The sequence below is a fragment of the Panthera pardus genome, unplaced genomic scaffold (genome assembly GCF_024362965.1).
Source record: "Panthera pardus isolate Hobbes unplaced genomic scaffold, ASM2436296v1 HiC_scaffold_15, whole genome shotgun sequence".
Taxonomy (NCBI): domain Eukaryota; kingdom Metazoa; phylum Chordata; class Mammalia; order Carnivora; family Felidae; genus Panthera; species Panthera pardus.
In genome coordinates, this window is record NW_026526710.1 from 70,698,157 (window position 1) to 70,722,177 (window position 24,021).

General features: G+C 42.4%; 1 protein-coding gene and 1 long non-coding RNA gene across 4 annotated transcripts in view; one reads left to right on the plus strand and one right to left on the minus strand.

Moving 5' to 3' along the window:
• Nucleotides 1–10,937: 10,937 nt before the first annotated feature.
• ATP8B1 (ATPase phospholipid transporting 8B1) overlaps nucleotides 10,938–24,021 on the minus strand; it is a 127,782-nt gene continuing 114,698 nt past the window's right edge. For both annotated transcript variants that reach the window (XM_019463935.2, XM_019463936.2), the window contains exons 22-28: nucleotides 23,372–23,660; nucleotides 19,180–19,403; nucleotides 17,307–17,390; nucleotides 16,296–16,541; nucleotides 15,838–15,976; nucleotides 13,743–13,873; nucleotides 10,938–12,566 (exon numbers count right to left, since the gene is read on the minus strand). In XM_019463935.2, the coding sequence (XP_019319480.2) occupies nucleotides 12,342–12,566; nucleotides 13,743–13,873; nucleotides 15,838–15,976; nucleotides 16,296–16,541; nucleotides 17,307–17,390; nucleotides 19,180–19,403; nucleotides 23,372–23,660 (1,338 nt within the window). In that variant the 3' untranslated portion in view covers nucleotides 10,938–12,341. The remainder of the gene's footprint in view (nucleotides 12,567–13,742; nucleotides 13,874–15,837; nucleotides 15,977–16,295; nucleotides 16,542–17,306; nucleotides 17,391–19,179; nucleotides 19,404–23,371; nucleotides 23,661–24,021) is intronic.
• Nucleotides 15,970–19,300, plus strand: LOC109275675 (uncharacterized). 2 transcript variants are annotated; one of them, XR_002084308.2, is made up of 4 exons: nucleotides 15,970–16,121; nucleotides 16,385–16,655; nucleotides 17,261–17,759; nucleotides 19,188–19,300. It is a non-coding gene; the product is annotated as an uncharacterized LOC109275675 (long non-coding RNA). The 2 variants fall into 2 exon arrangements; XR_002084307.2 differs by having other exon boundaries at nucleotides 16,385–16,477.

A 24,021-nucleotide genomic window follows, 5' to 3' on the forward strand; every position in this document is an offset into this window, starting at 1 on the left:
AGGTCCGGGTATCAGGAGAAGTCCCCCGATACACCTGTGAGGTGCTGAGAAACCGCAGTGGCACAAGGGGCCGGTGCTGGCACGGAGCAGCCAGGGTCCAGGCGACCCCCAGGTGTTCTCAGGTGAGTTGCTCTGATGTCCTGACAGCTGTGCCGGGAAATGTTAATGCAAAATGAACAAACCTTTTTAAAATTTTTAAAAAGGAAAAGAGTGAGTTGAGCCCAAGCTAGTACGGCTGTCCAGGATACACAGTCTTCACAAAGAAGAGAGTGCTCTGGGGAAGGAACATTTGGTGCAGGGTTATATGGTTTTTTTCACATAAAGATTACAAATTATTATGACAAAGAGCATTCTAGAAAATTCTAGACTTTCTCTCGTGGTTTTAGTATGTGCAAGGCTGAATGACTTTAAAAAAAAATTTTTTTTTTAATGTTTATTTCTTTTTGAGACAGTGAGAGAGTGTGAGCTGGGGAAGGGGCAGAGAGAGAGGGAGACAGGCTCCAGGCTCCGAGCTGTCAGCACAGAGCCTGACGCGGGGCTCGAACTCACAAACTGCGAGATCGTGACCTGAGCCGAAGTCGGACGCTTAACCAACTGAGCCAGCCTGGTGCCCCAAGGCTGAATGACTTTTTAATATTATGGGAACCAGGAAGGTTTTTTATCTTTACGTTTGGAATGCTTTTTGGTGATTTTTTAAAAAAATAAAGCAGATGTACAATGTGGGCTCAGGGCAGGGAGAGGTCCCATGCTTTGAGATTTGGTTGAATCATTTTGTCCCTGATAAATGTTAAAGTAATGCTTTCCTGGGAGCCCACGTATTATTTAGGGGGTCTTCACAGAGGCAACAATGATATCTAAGTAGGCAATAAATTCTAGCAGCGAGGCCACAGAGAAGCCCACACTGTTCCTCCTCCCACAGATGGGGACAGAGGCTCGAGAAGCGTGTGCCCTGCTGTTGTGGTTGAGCCGTGTTCGCCTTCAGTCCAGGTGTCTGCAGTGGCCCTCTTTGCCTGTTGAGGGCAGAGTTTGGTCCCCAGCGCTCTTAAGGGGCCAGTGTGGGGCTGCCCTGGGCTTGAGTTGGGTCAGACCAGATGCCTGCCCTCAGCCCATCTGCCAGAACTGGTCACACTGAACTTCAGGGCGCTCTCCCTGTGTTGCCCCCTGAGAGGCTTTTACTGATGGGTGGGGCCCGCAGTCGGACCTGACATCTGTCCCCAGTCAGTCTGCTGGGGTTGTGGTGACCCGGAACTACCGGGCTCTCTCTTTGTACTGCTCCTTGTGAGGCTTCTGTTCATAGGCAGGGCCAGCAGTCAGATCAGATGTCTGCACCCAGCCTCTTGCCGGTTACTTTCCCCTGTCCCCAGGGCAGGAGTCACTTTGGAGTGGCTGGTAGGGAGCCGCTTGCACAAGGAGAAGCTTGTGGTGTCGCTTTGCATGGACTCCCGCTGAGCGGGGCTGTCGGATCCGTAGTCCACAGGAGAATGCAGGGGCTGTGGTGTTAGCAAGCTAGGTGGTGAGGGTTCACGTTGGTCCCACAGCTGGCTGTGTGTCTAGGCTGGGGTGAGGGCAGATAGTGCCCACCAGCTCTTTGGTTCTTGGAGAAGTTCCCAAAGATCTCTGCCACTCCGGTGCATGTGTTGAGGTTAGTAAATAAATCTCCTTCCCGTGTACCCCAGGCACTTTTCAAACTGCTGCTTCTTTGGGGGGGATTTTTTTGTTTTGTTTTTTGTTTGTTTTATATTATCTTTTGTTGGTGGTGTGTTTTTTTTTTTTTAATAATTTATTGTCAAGTTAGCTAATACACAATGTAGTCTTGGCTTCAGGAGTAGATTACTATGATTCGTCACTTACATACAACACCCAGTGCTCATCCCAAGTGCCCTCCTCAGTGCCCATCACCCATTTCCCCTGCCCCTCAAACCCCCACCCCCATCAACCCTCAGTTTGTTCACTGTATTTAAGATTATTCTGATTTGCCTCCCTCTCTGTAACTTATTTTTCCTTCCCTTCCCCTGTGGTCTTCTGTTAAGTTTCTCAAATTCCACATATGAGTGAAAACCTTTATGACTTTCTCGGACTTATTTCACGTAGCGTAATACCCTCCGGTTCCATCCACGTTGTTGCACGTGGCAAGATTTCATTCTTTTTCATTACTGAGTACTATTCCACTGTATGTATATATACGCTGTATATATACACTGTATATATATATATATATATATATATATATATATATATACACACACACACACACACACACTGTATATATACACTGTATATGGCAGGGACCGTTTCCTATGCCCTTGCTTTCCGGCTTTCCCAGAGACAACCCACTGATTTTTAAAGTTCTGGTGTTAAGCCCCACTAATTGTACAAACTCGAAGTTAAGCCCCTCTGGTCCTCAAAGCTACATGTTATGGGGATTTGTCTTCCCAGTGTAGGTCCCCTGTGTCCAGAGTGCCTGGTGTGGGATCTGTTCCTTTCCCTTTGTGCACACAGTGTGTCCCTCCCATTTGTGATTAGTCTCGTAGGTTGGTTTGCTTTTTAACCAGCTCTGCCCTTCCTACCATTTTGGATGTAGCCTCCTTTCTACAGTTGCCTCTGAAGAGCCATTCTGCCAGTCTTTGGGTCATTTTCTGGGTCAGTTACACGAGTGTGGGTGGTGTGTCTGTGGACAAGGTTAACCTAGGATCCTCCTCCACCATCTTCCCTGGAGTGTATTTTTGTGGATTGTGTAAGATACTGGCCCAGCTTCATTCTTTTGCGTGTGGATGTCCAATTTTCCCAACGCCATTTATTGAAGAGGCTGTTCTTTCCCCATTGTATATTCTTGGCTCTTTTTTTGTAAATTAATTGACTATATGTGTGTGGGTTTATTTCTTTATTCTGTTGCATTGATCTATGTGTCTGTTTTTATGCCAATATCACCCTGTTTTGATTGCTGTAGTTTTTTTTTTTTTTTTTTTTTTAACATTTATTTATTTTTGAGAGAGAGAGAGACAGAGAATGAACAGGGGAGGGGCAGAGAGAGAGGGAGACACAGAATCTGAAACAGGCTCCAGGCTCTGAGCTGTCAGCACAGAGCCCGACGCGGGGCTCGAACTCATGGACCGTGAGATCATGACCTGAGCTGAAGTCGGATGCTTAACCAACCAAGCCACCCAGGCACCCCTGATTGCTGTAGTTTTGTAACATAGTCTGAAATCAGGGAGTATGATTCCACTAGCTTTGTTTTTACTTCTGGAGACTTCTTTGGATTATCATGGTCTTTTGTGGTTACCTACAAATTTTAGGGTTGTTTGTTCTATTTCTGTGAAAAATACCATTGAAATTTTGACCAGGCTTTCATTAAATCTATAAATTGCTTTGGGTAGTGTGGGCATTTAAACAATACTAATTCTTCTATTCCATGAGCACAGAATTTCTTTCCATTTATTTATGCCATCTTCAATTGCTTTTATCAATATTTTATATTTTTTAGTGTACAGTTCTCTCACCTCCTTGGTTAAATTTATTCCCAGGTATTCTTTGTGACGCAGTTGTAAGTACGGTTGTTTTAATTATTCTTTCTGCTACTTTGTTATTACCATATTGAAATGCAACAGATTTTTCTATACTGATTTTGTATCCTGTAATTCCACTGAGTTTTTTAGTTTTAACAGATTATTTGGTCGTGTCTTTAGAATTTGCTATACATAATATCATGTCATGGACAAATAGTTACAGTTTCGCTTCTTCATTTCTGGTTTGTGGGCCTTTTATTTCTTTTTCTTGCCTAATTTCTCTGGCTAGCATTTCAATACTTTATTGAATAAAAGTGGGGAGAGTGGGTATCCATGTCTAGTTCTTGATGATAGAGGGAAAACTTCCAGCTTTTTACCTTTAAATATCTTGTTACTTGCAGGCTTGTCATATATGGTCTCTATTATGTTGAGGTACATTCCCTCTATACCCAGATTGTTGAGAGTTTTTATCAGTGGATGTTGAATTTTGTCAAATGCTTTTTTTTTTTCATCTTTTGAGATGATTTTGTGATTCTCATCATTTATTTTGTTAGTGTGTTATATTACATTAATTTGTGGATGTTGAACCATCTTTGCATCCCTAGAATAAATCCCACTTGATCTAAGCATATGGTCCTTTTAATGTGTCGTTGAATTTTGTTTACCTATATTTTATGGAGGATTTTTGCATCTATGTTCATCAAGTATATTGGCCTGTGATTTTCTTGTGGTATATATCAGGATAATGCTGGCCTCATAAAATGAATTGGGAAGTACTCTTTCCTCTTCTGTTTTTTGGGAGAGTTCTAAAAGAAAGGATTGGCATTATTTGGTAGAATTCACCAGTGAACTTCTCTGGTCCTGGACTTTTGTTTGTTGGGAGGTTTTTGATTATTGCTTCAGTCTCCTTACTAGTTTAGTAAAATTGGTCTGTTTAGATTTTCTGTTTCTTCATGATCCAGTCTTATAGATTGTAGGTTTACAGGAATTTTTCCCATTTCTTCTGGGTTGTTCAGTTTAGAGTATAATTTTCCCAGTGGTCAGTCATGATCCTTTGTATTTCTGTGGCACCAATCTTTTCTTGGTGTGTCTAGCTAAAGATTTACACATTTTATCGTTTCAAAAACTAGCTTACTTTCATTTCTCTTTTCCTGTTGCTTTTTTAGTCTTTATTTCACTTATCTTTGCTTTGATCTTTGTTATTTTTTTCTTCTACTAAGTTTGGGCCCTGCTCCTCTTTTTCTTGTTCTTTGGTGTGTAAAGTTAGGTTTTGCCTTTTTGGATTTTTTCTTGTTTCTTGGGGTAAGCATTTATTGCTGTGAACTTCCCTCCTAGAACTGCTTTTTCTGCATCCTATAAGTTTTGGTATGTTGTATTTTCATCTTCATCAAAACACTTTTTTATTTCTGTTTGGTATTTTTTTGCTCATGGGTTGTTCAGTGGCATGTTGTATGATGTGCATGTATTTGTGAATTTTCCAGTTTTCTTCTTGTAACCGATTTCTTGTTTCATCCATTATAGTAAGAAAAAGAACGCTTGATATGATTTAAATTTTCTTAAATTTATTAAGACTTGTTTCGTGGCCCAATATGTGATCTGTCCTGGAGAATATTCTTTGTGCGCTTGAGACTTGGTTTTTGGATGGAATGTTCTGTATATGTTTGTTACATCCATCTGGCCTAATGTATTTTTTAAAGCCAGTGTTTCCTTATCGATTTTCTATCTGGACGATCTATCCACTGATGAAATTGGAATGTTAAAGTACTGTAGTATTATTGTATTACTGGTTATTTCTCTCATTATGTCTGTTAATATTTGCTTTCTATATTTTACCATTCTGGGGTGCATAAATATTTACAAATGCTATATCCTCTTGGTGGGTGACCCTTTTATTATATAATGACCTTCTTTGTCTCTTATTACAATCTTTGTTGAAACTATAGCCACCCCAGCTTTCTTTTTAAGGTTTCCTTTTGCATGGGCTATGTTTTTCCATCTCTTCACTTTTAGTCTGTGTGTGTCCTTCCATCTGAAGTGAATCTGTTGTAAGCAGCATATAGATGGGTCTTTTATCTATTCAGCCACTCTGTGTCTTTTATACATTTGGCTTTTTTTTTTTAAACGTTTATTTGTTATTGAGAGACAGAGAAAGACAGAACATGAGCAGGGGAGGGGCAGAGAGAGGAGGAGACACAGAATCTGAAGCAGGCTCCCGGCCCTGAGCTGTCAGCACAGAGCCTGATGTGGGGCTCGAACTCACAAACTGCGAGATCATGACCTGAGCCGAAGTGGGATGCTTAACCGACTGAGCCACCCAGGCACCCCTCTGTGTCTTTTGATTAAAGAATTTAGTTCTTTTATGTTTAAAGTAATTCTTGATATGTATGTACTTAATTGTCACCTTGTCAATTGTCCTCTGGCCGTTTTGTAGTTCTTTTCTTTTTCCCTTATTCTCCTCCCTTGTGATTTGGTGATTTTCTATAATGGTATGTTTGATTCTTTTTCTATCTTTTGTGTATCTACTGTAGGTTTCCGCTTCCTGGTTATTGTGAAGCTTACATGTAACAACTTATAACAGTGTGGTTTAAGTTGATAAGAACTTAAGTTTGAACATCTTCTAAAGCTCTACATTTTTAACCCCCACCCACCTGTTTTACGTTTTTGTTCACAATTTAAGTCTTTGTATTTTGTGTATCCCTTAATAAATTATCGTAGTTATAGCTATCTTTGCTACTTCATGTTTCAGCTTTCATACAAGCTTTGTAAGTGATTAACCCACCACCTTTACAACATTAGACTCTGAATTTTACTATGTATTTACCTTCACCAGTGAGATTTATACTTTTGTATTTTCTCGTTACTAATTAGCACCCTTCATTTTAGCTTCAAGAAATCTCTTTAAAATTTCTTCTAAGGCAGGGCAACTGCGTAGCTCGTTTGGTTGAGTGTCCAACTTTGGCTCAGGTCATGATCTCACGGTTAGTGAGTTTGAGCCCTACATCAGGCTCTCTGCTCTCAGCATGGAGCCCACTTCAGATCTTCTGTTCCCTTCTTTCTCTGCCCCTTCCTCTCTGGTTCTCTCTCTCTCAAAAAGAAAATTAAATTTCTTCTAAAGCTAGTATAGTGTTAATGAACTTCTTTTTGCTTGTCTGGAAGACTTTTTATCTCCTTAAATTCTGAATGAAAACATTGTCAGGTACAGTAGGTATTCTTGGCTGGAAGTTTTTTTCTTTCAGCACTTTGAATAACACTCCCTTCTGGTCACCAAAATTCTCCTGAAAAATCTGATCTTACGGAGGAAAATCCCTCTTACATAAGAAATTGGTTTTCTTTTGATGCTTTTAAAATTCTTTCCTTGTCTTTAACTTTTGACATTGTAATTATAATACGTTTGAGTCTCTTCAGCTTTGTATTTGGAACTCTCAGGGTTTCCTGGATCTGGATTTCTGTTTCTGTCCCCAGCTTAGAGAAATTTTCAGGTAGCTGTTCTTTCTTCAGATGAGCTTTCTGCCCCTTTCTCTTTTCTCCTTCTTCTGGAACCTTTTAATACAAATATTGGTCTGTTTGATGTTATTTCATAAGTCCTATAAGTTCTCTTTTCTACATTGTTGGTTTTTTTTTTTTTCTTCTTCTTATTTTTGCTGCTCTGATTGGCTGAGTTCTGTCTGCCCTGTATTTGAGTTTTCACGTCCTTTCTTCTTCTTCATCCAGTTTACTGTTGAACCCCTCCGGTTATTTTTCAGTTCATTTATTGTATTCTTGAGCTGTCCCTTGGAGGAGGACCTAAGTCAGCACCTAGATTCAGGCTGATTGTACGTAAATCAGACTGTCAGGCAGCAGCTTTTAAAGTATACAAATATATATAGTCCTATAGGACTGCAAGCATTAGGTCCTGCCAGCTACCTAGGCTGGGCACCCTGAGCGTCAGTCACAAACATTAGGGTGCCAGGCAACTATATGAGCTCCTTTCTGGGAGATACCAGCTATCTGAGGCAAGGCAGATGGAGGGCACAGGGCGGAATCTACTGACTTACCGGCTAAGTACAGCATTTTAGTAGATCTCTAGACGTATGTCAAACCAAAAGCCAGCCCCTTCGGTCGAAAGCTCCAGGACACGCAAATAGTCCCTTCTCACAGGAAGAATGGGGGTGTGTTTCAGTCTGTATTGTACGCTGGGGTTTGCAGCAGTCCAGAGACTGTCTGCCCGTTTGTGGCAGTCAGTTGCACAGGATACAGGGATGCCGACCCTGCTGGCCACCAGAGCGGAGCAGTTAAGGGGCATCCGTGAGGTGGTAGCTGCAGAAAACAAGGCAGCAGACGTAAAAACGGGGCACCAGACGTTGTACAAGCTCCCCTCTGGGAGATACTGGAGCACGGCAGAAAGAGAACAGAAAGATAGCCGTCTGAGGTCTCCGGAAAGGTTTGCAGTCGGCCCTTAGATGTGTGTTTGATTGCAAGTCTATCCCTCAGACGTAGCCATGGAGATTAGCTAATAGGCCTCTTTCACAGAAAGTTTGGGCTCTTTGGACCGTTGCCTCTTGCTTTGCTCTGGAAATGGTAGACAGTCAAAAACTCTTTCTCTGTTGGTGACAGTCCTGTGTGACTCATTAGCCGGTCGGCCACCATGGCCAGGCGGTCTAGAGATGTCACCTTGCAGCACCTGCTGCAAGAATCGGGGCACCCGATGAGGGTCTGAATTCCTTTCTGGGAGATACTGACAAGCCGGAGTGAGGCAGAGAAAGAGGGCAAGCGTGATGTCCACCAGGCTCCCTTCCCCGAGAGTCCGTCAATGGGCCTCCGGACATGTGCCAAGCCAGAAGCCTGCCCCTCAGGCCGAAGCTCCAGGACAACCACAACAGTCCTTTATCACAGGAAGACTGGGCAGATATTGCCGTGGTGTTAGCTGGCCATGAACTGTCTCTCCAATTGTTACAGTCTTGTGGGTCCCCAGAATGCAGGCGCTGCTGGCCCCCAGAGCCAGGTGACCCAAGGGGCGTTCACACTGGGTGGCAGTTGCAAAAACGGAGACACCCGGTATAAAACCAATACCAGGTGCATGTAACAGCTCCCCTCTGGGAGATACTGGTGCTCTGGAGGGCAGCGGAGGGAGGGCATAAAGATGATGCCTGCTGGGGGAAAAAAAGAAGGAGCCCGGATTAAAAAGAATTTTTTTTAAAGTGTCTACTGGCCTCCATCCTTGGAGAGTATGCCGGCAGGCCCCTAGATGTGTGCTGAATTAGATGCCTGCCTCTCAGGCCGATGCTTTAAGATAGGTAAAGAAGCTGCTTTCACGTAAAGTCTGGCCGCTTCTGCACTGGGCCTGGTGCCAGTGAGTCCAGGGGCCTGAGCCCTTCAACAGCCATTTCTCAGTTTGCACGATAGCCTTTTGGGTCTCAGGGATGCAAACCCTGTGGGCTTTCAAAGCTGTAAGTTTCAGGGGCTTATCTCTCAGCGGTAGGTCTTAGAAGTTGGGGTTCCCGACGTAGGGTTCAAACCCTTCACTCCTCCCTGAGAAGCTCTGGATTTCCAATGCTGGGGGTGGGGTTTTCGGCAAGATTGCATCTCTGCCTTTCCTAAACACTTCAGTGCGAGTTGTTTGTCCGATGGAAGGAGTCCCTCAGCTTTTGTTTTCAGAGGAAATTGTTCATTTGTAGCTGTACATCTGGCGTGTCTGTGGGAGGAGAGGAGTTCAGGATCTTTCTATGTCTCCATCTTGAAGGAGCCTTATTCCTTTTTCTGACTAAATGATATTCCATTATATGTAAATCCCTTGTGTATCCAGTCATCTGTCGATGGACGTTTAGGTTGTTTCTCCTTTCTGGCTGTTGTAAGTGCTGCTGTGAACATTCACGTACAGGTATCTGAGTGCTTATTTTCAAGGTTTTGGGGTGTATATATACCTACTTGGGACAATCGCTGTTTCTATGGTAATCCTGTTCCTGTTGTAGAACTGCCAGACTGTGCCAACAGTGGGTGCAACACTTCACATTCCCACCGGCAGCGGGCGAGGGATCCGGTTTCTCTGCATCCTTGCCAACACTTTTTTTTTTTTTTTTTTTTAAGTAAGTTCCAAGCCCAGCTTGGGGCTTGAACTCACAACCCTGAGATCAAGAGTCGCACGCTCTACTGACTGAGCCAGCCAGGTGCCCTTCCTTTTTTTTATAGTTATCCTAGTGGGTGTGAAATGGTATTTCACTGTGGCTTTGATTCGCATTTCCCTAATGACTAATGTTGAGGACGTTTTTATACCCTTGTTGGCCGTGTATATATCCTCTTTGAAGAAATGCCTATTTAAGTGAAGACAGTCAATTTTTACAGTGTTTTCATAGGCCTTTTTGTAATTATAAATGCACCAGAAGTTTTATTGTAGCTATAACTTTCAAGCAGATTCTGATAAGACTTTGAGAAACCGTCTTACGGTTTTACTAAGCTTCATCCACATCACATGAAGGCAACAACTTAAAATACAGACTCCATTAAGGTATGTTTTGCTATCACCTTGGAGCCTCTTTAGAGCCATTTTATCCCCACTGGATATCGTTATTGGAGTTTCTGGTACTGATCATCAGTATGAACCCTTAGGTGGCACTCTTTGATTAAAACAGTATACTCCTCAACCAATATAAATACAGTAGGACATCCTAGGAAGAAAAGTGGCCTTTTTTTTTTTTTTTTTTTTTTCCCCTTTTTTTGAGGGATTATCTCCCAGGTCTGCCCAGAACTTTTTCTCATACAATTTCTGTTGCAGGGTCTAATCTGTCCCATCTCCTTTTACCCCATTTCCAAAGATCCGGACATGAAGATCTCCTCCAGGAGACTGTCAGTTGTGGAACAGGAAAGAGGTAGGTCCTGATCTCGCACCATATAAAGCACCCCTAGGCTGAAACTGTCATCTGCTGGCAATTGTGCCTCCCAAAGAAGCCCCCCACCGATGTCTTTCTGCAGAGAACCTCCTTCTCTGTGTCACAGTCCCATTTCCTTAGTGGGGTCACTGTCCGGGAGCTGCCTGCCTGTACTGCAGCTGGCTCAGCCCATTCAGCCCTCCCAGACTCAAGCCTCAGGTCTGCCTCCTCTGCTCTCCTGCCCTTCAGCATCCTGATTCCCCTTTGATCATTTGCTCACTTCCCAGCCCCATAGGTGGAAAGTTACCTATGTTTTTATTCTGGTTTCAGAACCTAGGTCATTTTAAAAAATCGTGCCTCATCTAAGTATGCTAAGATCCACCCTCCCTTGAAACAATTGGTCTGGCCAAATATAAATCCATACCCACCACCTTTCAGGTCTAATGGCTTTCTCTCAGTAGCTTCTCCCCTAATACTCAATACCCTGCCCCTAACTTGTATTTCTCACCAAAGGACCCCTGCGTTTCTTTAGAAACCTTGCAGACCTAGATTCTTCTGTCACATACCCTACTTGAAATATCCTTTCCAAAGATTTTACTAAAGCATTTATTTTTTAAACAAAAATATACATTAAATCTGATTTACAGAATATAGAAATAATTTATCCAAAGCAATTTGCATTTTACAATTGTTAATATTGCACCCAGCAGTGTAAGTCTTTGACACATTTGCGTTGTCGACCTTTCCCACAATTCACAAAACAGGAGAGGAAACGAAGAATACAAGCAAACTTTTCTTTACCAAAGAAAGAAAGAAGAACAATTTACAGTTTATGTACAAAAGTTGTAAACTTCCAGAACTTTACTTCCATAGAATAAAGAGCCATACATTCTTTTATCATTCCTGGAATATGAATGATTATACATGTTGTGATTTCCTCATAGGAATTCAAAGGGACAGGTATTGTGAACATTCACAGCCTAATGGTAAAGAACAGAATTATTGAAAACACTTCTGTATCTTCACTAGAATATGGGAACTAGCATGTGAAAAACTAGCGTGTGAAAATCCTCGAGAAAAATAACTTTTGCCTCTTTGAGGATAGTTTCCATAATTGCTTAAAATCATTTTCAATTTTAAAGGATACTCTGTTAGAAATGTGGCTGCCAACAGCCTTTTTTTTCTCTGAAGACAAGTGAAAAAGTGAGGTCTCTGTTCAAATCCCTTATAAAACACATGTAGGCAGACACAAAGTTTGCTTTTCAAAAGAAAGCGTTACAAAGTCACAATTTATCACGGCTACCCTTAGTTTTTAAGAACTTTAAAAAAAAAAAAGTCCATAAATATTTAAATGCATCTTTTCAAAATGGAGGGAAGGAAGTGGCTAAAATATGTAGTAGTAAGAGTAAACGTAGGTGATGCACACTTTTAACCTGGTAGTAAACCGAAGCAGACTGAAACCTTGTACTTATGAAATGTGAAGTGATTTTCCTTGATTGAACCAACAGGAGAACATGAAACCATGCAGCTCATTATCTTCCAGGTGATGAACATTCAGCATTTTTTCTGTCGTGGCCATTATAAATAAACGGTCTTTGTTAAGAAGGTACCCAATGGGGCAAAAAAAAAAGTAACCTCTGGTTATGTATGTTGAAGATCCCAGGCAGGAATGATCTCATTGTAATTTTATAATGCGGTACCATTTGCACTGAAATACAAGCCAGTTTCTAATTCTGCTGTCCCAGATCGAGACTGGATTACGACATCCCCTCTGAAGCCTAATGAACACAAGCAGTTGAACAAGAGGACTTTTGAAAAGGTATTCTTGGCTTCGCCGTTGCAATAGTCCAGCCCAAGTGGTTTGTTACAAAAGTTGTTGTCTTTAACATCCTCGTGACAAATTCAGTTTTTGGTTTTTTAAAAAGTCCTGAGAGTTTTTCATACAAAAATAGACATCTGTGTGCGTGTGTGTGTGTGTGCCGGCTTCGCCGCCGCATCAGCTCTCCACAGTCCGCCGGTACTCCGCGGTGCCCTCGGCTATGATCGCGTCCAGCGGGGAGCGCTTCTTGCGGATGCTGCGCCCGGAGGAGATGAGGTCGGCGTAGCCGCGCTGGTGCGAGAAGGCGTAGGCGGAGCGCCGCGAGGACACGCCCCGGCGGAACACGTGCTGCCGCCGCTTCCACTGCTCTTCCGCTTTCAACCGCTTGCGGTGCTTCTGGATCTGCGGGGGGAGGGGGCGAGGCCGACAATGAAATGGAAGGGTTGTGGTGGCGGAGGTGGACGGGCACTAACTTAGCCCAGGGGGTGGGGTCCCTCCTGAAGGCTGTCTTGTTTAAGGCGGCATCGCCGTGCTCCTTTTACAGGGGATGGCACGCCGAGCGGTTACGTAACACTTTCAAGGTCTCGGACCTTCTAGAAAACGGGGAGCCGAAATTCCCACTCGCCTCCGCTACTGCTCTTTGCCACTGACAAATTAGACTGGGACAGGTTCGAGAGAAAATTCCGTCGTTCTCTTCCCCTTGTTGCTACTGCATCTTCTGGTCAACAGACATGGGAGAATATCTAGGGGGCACTGAAGGTTGCTTGCCTAGCATCTTCTCTCTCCTTCCTGATGAAGAAGGAGTAGAGTCAAGAACACCTTTCCTGCATACAGTCACAACCCTCTTGGGCTGTGGAGACTGCTCCCAGGAGCAGGGCTGATTGACTTCCCTTGCTCCGCACGAGTCCGGCGATGGCCGTGTGACCTCATCTGGCTAAGGAGATCTGCATGATGTGGCCTGGGCCCTCCCAGGCACAATTCTCGGGCCGCTAAGAGAGAGCTATGGAGCAGTCTCCTGTCTTCATCCGGACAGGGGTGTGTCAGAAGGAGGTGCCTGGAACTGCAGTAGCCATCCCCCCAACTTCAAGGTGAAGCTCATAATGAGGATAGCAGAGGGGAGAGATGGAAAGAACCCCAGTGCTTTTGACAGACGTTTAGGTGCTCAGTCACCAGAGCCTGAAGCCTGCTGCTGATTATGTGAATTGAAGTGATACATTGTTTGAACAACTTGTGGCTCAGACATTCCACCAGAAGAGGTGGCATTTTCTATACGTAAGTACATACCCCAACCTATTTGCAGGGCAAAATGTTAATATTGTAATTGTTAAATTAGGGGATAGACATGTGGGGCTTCATTATACTATTCTCCCTTTGATAATGTTTAAAATAAAAAGCATGAAAAGAAAAATCCCTGTCCCAAAGGACTTCTTTGCAAGACGGAGTTAAAGAGAAGTAGTATTAAATAAACCTCCATACCAAACTTCCCATGAGTTTAGAATTTTGCAGGAAAGCTGCTGTGGGGACACGCTCTGATTTCTCTGAGGGGCACTCAGAATGGGAATACTGGTTTTTCTATACCTTATCACTTTCTGATGGCCAGATGGTCATTGACAAGAAGCGTATGGCAACGACGGGCAGTAAGCACACTGCAACGGTCAGAATGATGGTCAACCAAATGTATGGCTGTCTCAAGGCATTTGATGCTGTGCCTGCAAAAACGTGGAGGATGAATCACAGAGGTCCTTTATCTGAAGAACATAGTTAATATTCCGTAACCCTTACATGCAATGTCTATGGTAAAATTTTATAATCAGATTGGCCTCCCCAGAACATTCCATCACTGCTGAAGGAATGAACATTTTAAAATAGGACCAAGCAGGGGCGCCTGGGTGGCTCAGTCAGTTAAGGGTCCAAATTTGGCTGAGGTCATGATCTCACGGTCCGTGAGTTCGAGCCCCGCGTCGGGCTCTGTGCTGACCGCTCAAAGCCTGGAGCCTGTTTCAGATTCTGTGTCTCCCTCTCTCTCTGACCCTCCCCTGTTCATGCTCTCTCTCTGTCTGAAAAATAAATAAACGTTAAAAAAAAATTTTTAATAAAATAGGACTAAGCAAAACAAAATCAGGAAGGCAAATGTACATCAGCAAATGACTAAGCGAAAAACAAAAAGTATGTTTGTTGACATCGTATTAGGTAAAAACGCAAAATTAGGCAATCTATTATACTTCTCAATTTTTCCAGGAATTTATTTTTCAAAGTTTATAGTTTGAAACTCCAGATAACAATAACAATTAGCACTGCCGTTTGTATGACAGGTCTTAACCCTAGGTGTTTTGAGTCATGCCATTTAGTCAGCTCTGAGGGATAAATAAGTTTCCTCTTTGCCTCATAAGAAAATTGTGGAGAAGTAAAAAGATTCGCCCAGGGTAACAAAACTACCAATGGCCACTTCTAAACTAAAACCCGTATCCATTGGACTAGAGCCATACTTTTTCCACTGCAGTTCGCTGCTCGTTTATGGCAGAGGAAGGAACAATTCTGTCATACAACCAGGTAATCATATTACTACCCAATTTAAAGCTATAATTAACATCCCCTAGAGCCAAATTTGTCACAGTGTTTTCTGTTACTTACACTGTAAGTTTATAAAAATGCCTTTTTTGAAAAAATGTGTTGTTATACGGCTAAAAATGTGTTTAAAAACATTCCCTTTGGGAATATTCTAACAGGGCACTAAGTTTTTTAAAACACAAAACAATGCAACCAAAAACAATCGCAAAAAAAAAAAAAAATGAGCTTAATCCCAAGAAAAGGGTTACCACAGCAATGGTCTTTTTACAACTGGTCATAAAAAAAAAAATACAAACTCATCTTTTACAGGGAAACTAGTTCATGGGGATTTATTTTTTCCATTGTGAACTCAAAGCTACTCTATTTAAGAAATTTGTAAATTCTGATTCATGATATTATAAATTTTAAAATATGAAATAGCAATTCACATTCATTCTAGCATTTATCATTTGTCCTATTTTATACGGCTATAAAGTATTTAATTTCCAAAAATTTACTTACTGCTCTGCATTCATTTTTCTAATGATGTGACAGTTTTCCACTTTTGAATTCTAGAATTTCCTCATACATGATTCATAGCTTGATTAGCTAATATACTATTTTTATTAGGTCTTTGAATTATTTCTACTTTTTAAAAATAATTGGAATCGTGGTGGTGGTATAATCTTTGTACAAATTAGCCTTTCCAAAAATTGGTATGTTTTATCTTAAGGTGTTTTCTCCAATTGGAAATACTAGGTCAAAATGTATGAGAAGTTTTATAGGACGTGACATATTTCCAGATAGTGCTTTGAAAAAATTAAATTATATTAATAGTTTACATGCATACTTAATTTTCCATTACCTACCAATATTAGATTGGGGTTGGGGGGGTGGGGATAAAAACTGAACAGATGCACAATTGGATCTTAAAACTTTTTAATTTTGCTTTCTTACTGTCACATTACCACACTTCCAGCCCACCTCTGTTACTCATTTGCCAGTCAGGACATTAATTTTCACTAGCAATAATTTTACACCTTGTGTTTTACTTAGAAGTTATGTCAGAATCTAAACGAATAACATTTCTTTACACCTTTATGTTTGGAATTTAGAAAATACCAACCTGTAAATTGAAATGCAGATGGAAAGAGAACATGTATCCCAGCACTGTGAAAGTCAAACATGATGCCAAAATAAAGTGCAATGCTTCCAAAAATTGAAAAAGCATTCACAAAGGTCCAGTAAGAAGTATCCAAGCCAATCTGTTGGGAAACCAGAGAAAGACAGAGCACTCATTTTGGGGAGTCACCAAGAAATAAAGGATCTAAGGATTCTGAAAACAGAATTCAGCAACTTAAGCATGATCTGGCTTGAATACTAAACAAACAGAAACTACCCTCGGCTCAGGTGAGAAGTAGGAAATGTGCTTGGTGTAAGGGGTGACGATAGCGTTCATGTTTTGTAAAATGGCAGAGGCTTAGCTGGAGGGAGAGTGACAGCCAGATGGCTATGCGCACTGGTCTACGTACAGAAATCCTGGTAACTCACAGATACAGAGAACACTTGACCAAAGCCATGTACCTGGAAGTTGACTGTTATTATAAGAGCAGAAGCAATCGTCACAGCAAAAGACTGGTAGTCCGAAGGTGCCTCTCCATCCTGCCCCACAGTTTGCAGATAAGCTCCAAGAGGTATGAAGAAGAGGACCATCGATGTTAAAATTCCGTGCACCAAGCTTACGAAGAATCTCTTATAGTTGAAAAGTAAGTCTCTTTGTCCTACTATGTACAGCCCAGGGAAGCGGAGGCTCAGTTTGTCACTCACATCCTTAAAGGGAAAACACCATTAGCCGCGTATCCACCAGGAATCGAAGAACTCCGAGATCCATCCTCGCAAAGAGTGTCAACTTACTCAGTTTTAGCAAAGCAAAAACTCAACAAGGTAAGTCCTGATGAGTTGGCAGTGTGCAGAGGCCAACCTCTTTACTTTAGTTCACCATTACTTGATATTTAATTAAGATAAGGATAGGTAGAAATTTATTATTTTGCTGTTCATAGAAAGCAAACTAGTAATTTCAAAAAAAAAGGAGGGAGGCTATTTTTACCTCCTGGGAAAACAGATTCTGATTAATTCTTTGGGAAAGTATTTTCACATACAAGTTGATGGGTTAATTCCAAATTATTCTTTTTATTCATTAAAGTACTTTAAGTACCAAGAATCACTACCAGATAGAATGTGAACTAGTTTGGTAATTAAACACCTAAGTTTAGAGAAGTATTAAAATAGTTGATGTTTACAGTAGGTTATAGAGACATACTATACTGTCGGGTGTCTTAACAAGAAACTGTTCGTGTCCAAAAGGAAGATAATACACTTTTTTGTCAATGAATTCAACCCAGGCACAGAAATCCTCGTTTCTTACTATAAAACAGGAAGCACAGTTGCTCTTGTTGCCTGGCAACAGGACAGCCATAGGGTTTTCTCAGGAAGAAGGGGAAACCAAAAGAATGCAGTGAAATAATATTTGCTTTTTGCTTCTCGAACAGGTGCTCGGTCTGCCCTGACGTGTCCCTGTGAGCACGAGGGTCCTACCTGGTCAAGCAGCCCCATGAGGAGCACGGGCAGGCTGGAATAGAGCACGTTGTAGAGCGTGATGAACCAGTCCTCGTACGCCGTCTGTGGGGAGGTTAGAGTCTGCGTCACCAACCAAGACCTGCTGCTGGCCTAGTCAATGCACATGCATTCTTTCTCAACTGGGAGGCCCCCAGCATGCGTGGGGGCTTCTGCCAGAGTAAACCCCACTCCTCTGCCTCTGCAGAAGGTGTGAGTTGGGTTCAACGGAATGGGCAGAATCCACACTCCGCAGAACAGACCTTCCTTCTAAAATGAATGGGAGAACATACACCAAAACATTTTTTGGGAAAGGAGTCCGTCCATTCTATGTGAAGAATGCTGGAAAATACGTTGGTGCAGATCCTTTCTGTATCCCTTTGTTAACAAATTCGGAATACATAAACCCACAGACCGGCCCAAGAAGCACATAAGGTATCATTCGAATGTTCTTCACTTTTACTTTGCAAGTCCAGCATTTCTATTTAAACATTTTGTGAAGCAGAATTTGAATTTTAAAAACAGGCGCCTGGGTGGCTCCGTCGGTTAGGCGTCTGACTTCGGCTCGGGTCATGATCTCACAGGCTGTGAGTTCGAGCCCCGCGTCAGGCTCTGTGCTGTCAGTGCAGAACCTGCTTTGGATCCTCTGTTCCCCCTTCTCTCTCTGCCCCTCCCGGTTTGCTCTCTCTCAAAAATAAACGTTTAAAAAAAATACGCTTCTGAAAAGGATGCACAGGGTTTGCGCACACACATCCTCAGGGTGGCAGAGAGGAAACAGGCCTGCTGGTCACCACCAGTGGTGGTGGTCCTGCATGGGAGCAGGAAGAAGGCCCTTGTGTGTTCAAGGTTGCTTCTGACCCACGGTTCCCAAGGCTCCTCTGATACCATTTGTCTGAGGCACACCATCAGAAGTTTGGACAACCACCGGCGCTGACAGGTTCAATTTTACTAGTGATGCTTTTCTGCCGTATCACCGTTTTAACATATATGACCCCCCACTCCCATTTCAGCCATAACTTAAAAAAAAAAAAAAAGATTGAGAACAGATCTGTGATCATCCAAAATTTAGATAATCCCTTTAGCCTTGATCACAATAGCATTGTTGATTTGCTATCAAAGTTGAATAATTTATCATTATTCTTTAAGTTTATTTATTTTGAGAGAGCAAGCGAGCACGGGAGGGACAGAGAGAGGGGGAGAGAGAGAATCCCAAGTGGGCTCTGTGCTGTCAGCACAAAGCCTGACACCAAACTTGAACTCATAAACTGTGAGATCATGACCTGAACCTAAGCCAAGAGTCAGACACTTAACCAACTGAGCCACCCAGGTGCCCCTTATTGTTGTTCTTAATGGCAAGGTGACTTATAAAAAATCTCAGGTGAAGGCAAAACACATAAGCAAAAGCCAGGAACAAATCCCAACTTTTCAAAGGCAAACTAAAGTATTTTTAAAGCACCAGAAACATTTTAGAAACATCATCGGGGTGCCTGGGTGGCTCAGTCGATAAAGTGTCTGACTTTGGCTCAGGTCATGATCTCACGGTCCGTGAGTCTGAGCCCTGCATCGGGCTCTATGCTGACAGCTCAGAGCCTGGAGCCTGTCTTTGGATTCTGCGTCTCCCTCTCTCTCTGTCCTTCCCCTGCTCACGCTGTCTCTCTTTCTCTCTCTCTCTCAAAAATAAATAAAACATAAAAAAAAATTTTTTTAAAGAAACATTATCTGTAAACTCAATCTGTGCCTCAACTATTAGGAGAGCATTAAAACTGCAAATATGGAGGGAAAAGGTTTTTTTCAGAAGTAGAGTTTTATTTATGCAAGAGTTCTATTCGTCAGATAATAATAATTCTTATATTACCTGTGCAGAGTACCCATTGAAGAAGGAGTACCAGAAATGAACCAACGTAAATGCGAAGTTTTTGTAAAAGAAATATCGAAGGAACTTGCACATCCTTATGTAAGACCACCGGCCGTGTACCAACAGCAATCTCTGCAAGTATCTGAACTGGGCAAAGGAGTAGTCACTTGACATGACAGCTTGCATGCCTTCTTGTCCACTTATTCCAACACCAATGTGGGCAGCTGTGGGGCGGAGGGAGAAGATATGTGAATCATAAGCTAATTTTAAAGCAAAACATGGAGATGATAAAAATGTTTCCACAGCAAAACAAAGAAACAGACATTCTTGGAGCAATGAAAACTCTTGCTCATCAGCCCCACCCCAGCTTCTGAACTCAACTTTATGTCAGAGATACAAGTGGCTAAAAAAAGCACATGGCAAGGGCTCTGAGGAGTATTTGTGGAAGGATCTCAGGTGGGCGGTAAATTCCATTTGGGTTTTCTGCCCAGCTCATAAGCCATCCTTCCCACCCACGGAGGGAACCCAAGGAATCCATGCATACTGTGTGTCCCTGCCTCCCTGGCCACAGCTGAGTCAGCTCTGGGCTGGTAGGTCATCGGTAGCATATACACATTGGCTCTCCCAACCTTCATGTCACCCTTGTTTATTGGAAAGGTGGGAAAGCAAATAAAAACCTAACACCGCTCTGACTTCCTCGCAGCAAGGTTCTGTTTGTGAATTGGGTTCCATCATTGCGAGCCACCTGGAGCTCAGCGGCCCTTCCCTTTGTGGCATTTCTGTAGTAGAGTTCATATCCTCTCTCCAGCTGCCTGGAGGTTGACAGACAAAAGTTTTTCAGCTGAAAAGCCCTTCACAGAAGCCTCAAAGTTAGAAGCTCCTCTGGTGCGTGACTAAGACATTCGAGGCTCAGCCTGGCACCTGCTTCTTCAGTCTATCCAGCGCTTTTGTGAGCACTTAGTCCCTTACATTAATCACTTCCTGCTTAAAGTACCCAGTGGGGTCTGTTTCTTATACTATCCTTGGCACAGAACCCAAGCTGGACCAATCCGTGTCTCTTTCACATTTCGGAACTAAGATTTGGGTTTGTGTTTGTAATTTTAACTTCTAAATTCTTGAGTTGTGGGACAGATATATTTATTTCCAAGGGGTTCTGAGAGGCAGAAGTAAAGTGGTCTAGAAGGAGGATTGAACAGAAGCTGGGTTCCTGGTTCCAGCATCTTCCTGAGGTCTGGCTTTTTGGGAGGCATGAAACATCTTTAGATCTTTTAAAATAAATTTTTGTCTTAAGCTTGCGTTAGCTGTTCTTTAATATTTACAATCAAAAGTGTTTTAACTAAGATACTAGTTTATATAGTATCTGATAACTATAATATACTTAGTTAACTAAGATATTAAACTTCCAGCATTTAGTCATGGCCCACCATGACCTTAAGAGACACATTTTTTTTTTTTTTTTTTTTTTTTGCTGCAGAAGGTTTCCAGAATGGATAAAAATGAAAGTGACAATTCTGTCCATCCTTCCAATAGTCACTTAGTCACAGTTTCAACTTAGCGAATTACGAATTTTATATAGGTCTTAAGAGGCATGGAACTAAAGACATACTGAGATCTGCTAGAGAATGTGTGTTGGAGAACACAACCTGTTATTACTCAGACCCAGAGAAGTGACTGCCAACTCAGCAGGGTTTCCAACTGAAAGCGGCTCCAAAAATCCTGCCTTAGTGGCAGAGTACGGGTCTGGCAAATTCAAAGTGACACAGTGACTTGGCCAAACCTATGTTTTCAGTAACACTTTGCAATTCTAAAAAATAGAATGAATTGCATGTCTCATTCAATATTTATGACTTCTTTTTAAACACATAAATAATTCTTATGACTAGTCGTGGTTGCCAAACTGTGCTTTCCTGCCGAACTATGGGCTGCTTTTCCGATCAAGCAACAAAGGGAGATGTTGAAGTTCTCTCGGAGCCAAGGAGAAGGAGCCCCTGATGTCCAGCCCAGCCTTTTCGCTGAGCACACCAAGGACAGTGTGTGAAAGAACACAGCCACGGTTCACAGGGGATTCAAGGCAACCGAGGAGATGTACTTTATAGGGCTGCATGTTTTTTTCCCTATAATCTAAATATAGACACCTAGATTTTCCTGAAGTTTCAAAAATGTGGTTTCGGATGCCTCACTGGTAGGCTCCTTCATAGTTCCTTAACAGACTCATCATTTCCTCAAGCCTTGGTGGCTCTGTCTCCCCTCTCGTGCTTCTTGCTTATTCTTAGGGTCTTAGACCAAGAAAAAACACCACCCACCAGCCAGCAGACATCTTCAGGCCCAAGAGAGGGAGACAGGGGAGCCCATGAGAGTCCTTGCGTCCTTGCTAGAGGCAAAAACATGGGGGGGGGGGGGGGTTTGCAGTTCCCTCCACTTCTACTAAATGTGGAACATGCTAACAAATGGCCAAGTTTTTCTGACACTTAAATTTTACTGTATTTCTTTATAGACAAATATAATTTCTGTATATTGTATTTTATACAGGTGAAAGCAATGCCAGTTTTTCTAAAATACAAAAGGCACTATCAATACTTGGGTAAAGCTATGGACTTCCAGGGACACCTGAGTTTCTTTGATTTGCACCCCAGATGGATGTTCCCTGTTATATATAAAAGCACCGACCATATGACAGAGCTTAATAAAATTCTTAGAACAACTTAAGAAAATAAGTCTCTATAAGGTTACTTATGTTGACTTTGTGATCCCTTTTGCTATCAATTGGTAAACTCCTTGGAACAAAAAAAATTTCAAGTCTAAGTCACATAGTCAGATGGTAAATTTGCGAGGTAACCCTCTCTCCAACATCTAGAAGTCTCCATTGTAACTGAGTAAAACTAATGTTTGAGTTACTTGCCCTTTTGGCACAGCTATTTATGCTAAGGGTACACAATGGAAAATAACCTAGAACTGGCTATAGAGGAAAGAACTGATGTAATTTGGGGCAAGAAATGCCAGTCGTACAGTAGGATTGGCACATGCAAAACACCCTGGAGAAGAAATTAAACCAGCAGTGGCCACAGACAGACACGTGATAAAGAAGCAAGAAGACATACATCATATAGCTGACTCCTGCCGAGGAAGATAAAGTTGGAATATTCTTAGTATAGATCGAGGAGGAGGAAGAGACTCTAAGAAAAGAAAGAGACACATGAATTACAAAACAGGCTTGAATTAAAAGTCTAGTTGTACATAATGCATTTTAGCTCTCTAGTAGAACATACGTGGTTATGTCATAGTTCCTCTGAACTAATAATATCACAAAACTGGAAGTGACCTCAGAAATCATAGTTTTCAGGTGAGAAAATTGAGGCCGGAGCATAAGCCCAAGGCGCCACGGCATGTCGGTGGAATGAAAACCAGCATTCACAGCTCACTAGTTGGGGCGTTTTCATTAGAAGATGCTCCCTGACAGTAACACAGGGAGGAAAAACCACCCAGGACTCAGGCGTGTTGATGAAGCTTTGGTTCTGCGTGCTCTAACACTGGCACAATGTATTTCTGCATGACAGGGCTCAGTTCTTCAATTTGTGAAGACGTAAAGCCCTCCCACCAGCGAAACGACCCTTGGCAGTCTCCTAGGAAGGTCAGGAGGATGGCAAGGCCATGTTAGAGTTGTGTTTCAATGCCACGTGTGCTCCCTTGGGCTCATACGAGGTCACCCAATTTCCCAAAGGCAAGAAGAAAGCCCCAGAAAAAAAGATGCTGAGATAAGAAAGCAAAATACTCTCAAACACTAAAGAGAATTCAACAATTTACTGCGCGCTCAGCAGAAATTTTCACCAAGGTTACTAAATAGGATTCTAATAAGCCTTAAGGAAATAGAGGAGGAGAAGCAGTAAGCAAGGGAAAACAAAACAAATCCACATGTGTGTAAAAGAGGGAAACAGAGGAGGCCAAATTCACTCATGTGGAGCTCGTCTTCTCTTTGGCATCCTCTGAGCGGCACTATCCTACCTGCTCTCTCCTACTGGGGTAGACTGAGCTTCCTCAGGGCAGGGTCACAGGTGTCATCATCGCGGTTACATGCCTTTATCAGCTGCTTTCTCAGAGCCTGAGCTATGGGATTTGGAACTACTACCCTCAGAAACATTCCTGCCATTCCTTCTCTAAAGCAGTTCAGGTGGCATCGGCCCTGGGTGAGACTCACTTTTGATCATGTTTACATCATTGGCCCCATCTCCAATCGCCAGCGTGATGGCTTTCTTGTACCTCTTCACCAGGTCCACCACCATTGCCTTCTGCTTGGGGGTGACCCGGCAGCAGATGACTGCATTGCACTCACAGGCCAGGTCTACAAAGTTCTTCTGCCTCTGCTCTTTCCTGGCTTCCAGACGCCTTTTACTCTGCGTCCGCATCCGTCTTTCTTCTTCCGTCCTCGGGAACTTCAGCTTCAGAATCTTACTTCTCTTGGTCTTTTTCTCCAGAAGAATTTCATTCTGTGAGATTAGAGAGGGAGAGGATTACAACCGTCTTAGTTTTTATCTCGAGGGTACCATTTCCAAGACTTTAATTGTGTGGAGGATGGTTCTTGGGTTATCTCATGGATGATAACTGTTCTGATTATAAAACCTACTTACCGTGGAAATTTACAAAACACAAATGTACAAAGAAAAAAAAATTACAATTATTCATTGATTGATAAACCAGGGCTATCCACCATTACCAGTCTGATGGATTTCCTTTCATGTATCATATAGGAAGTCTCACACTTGGGAAATTGCCGCTCATTCATAGGCCAAGAGATTTTTAGGCTGTCAGTTTGTATGAGAAACCATCTCAAATCAGTCCACAATGAAC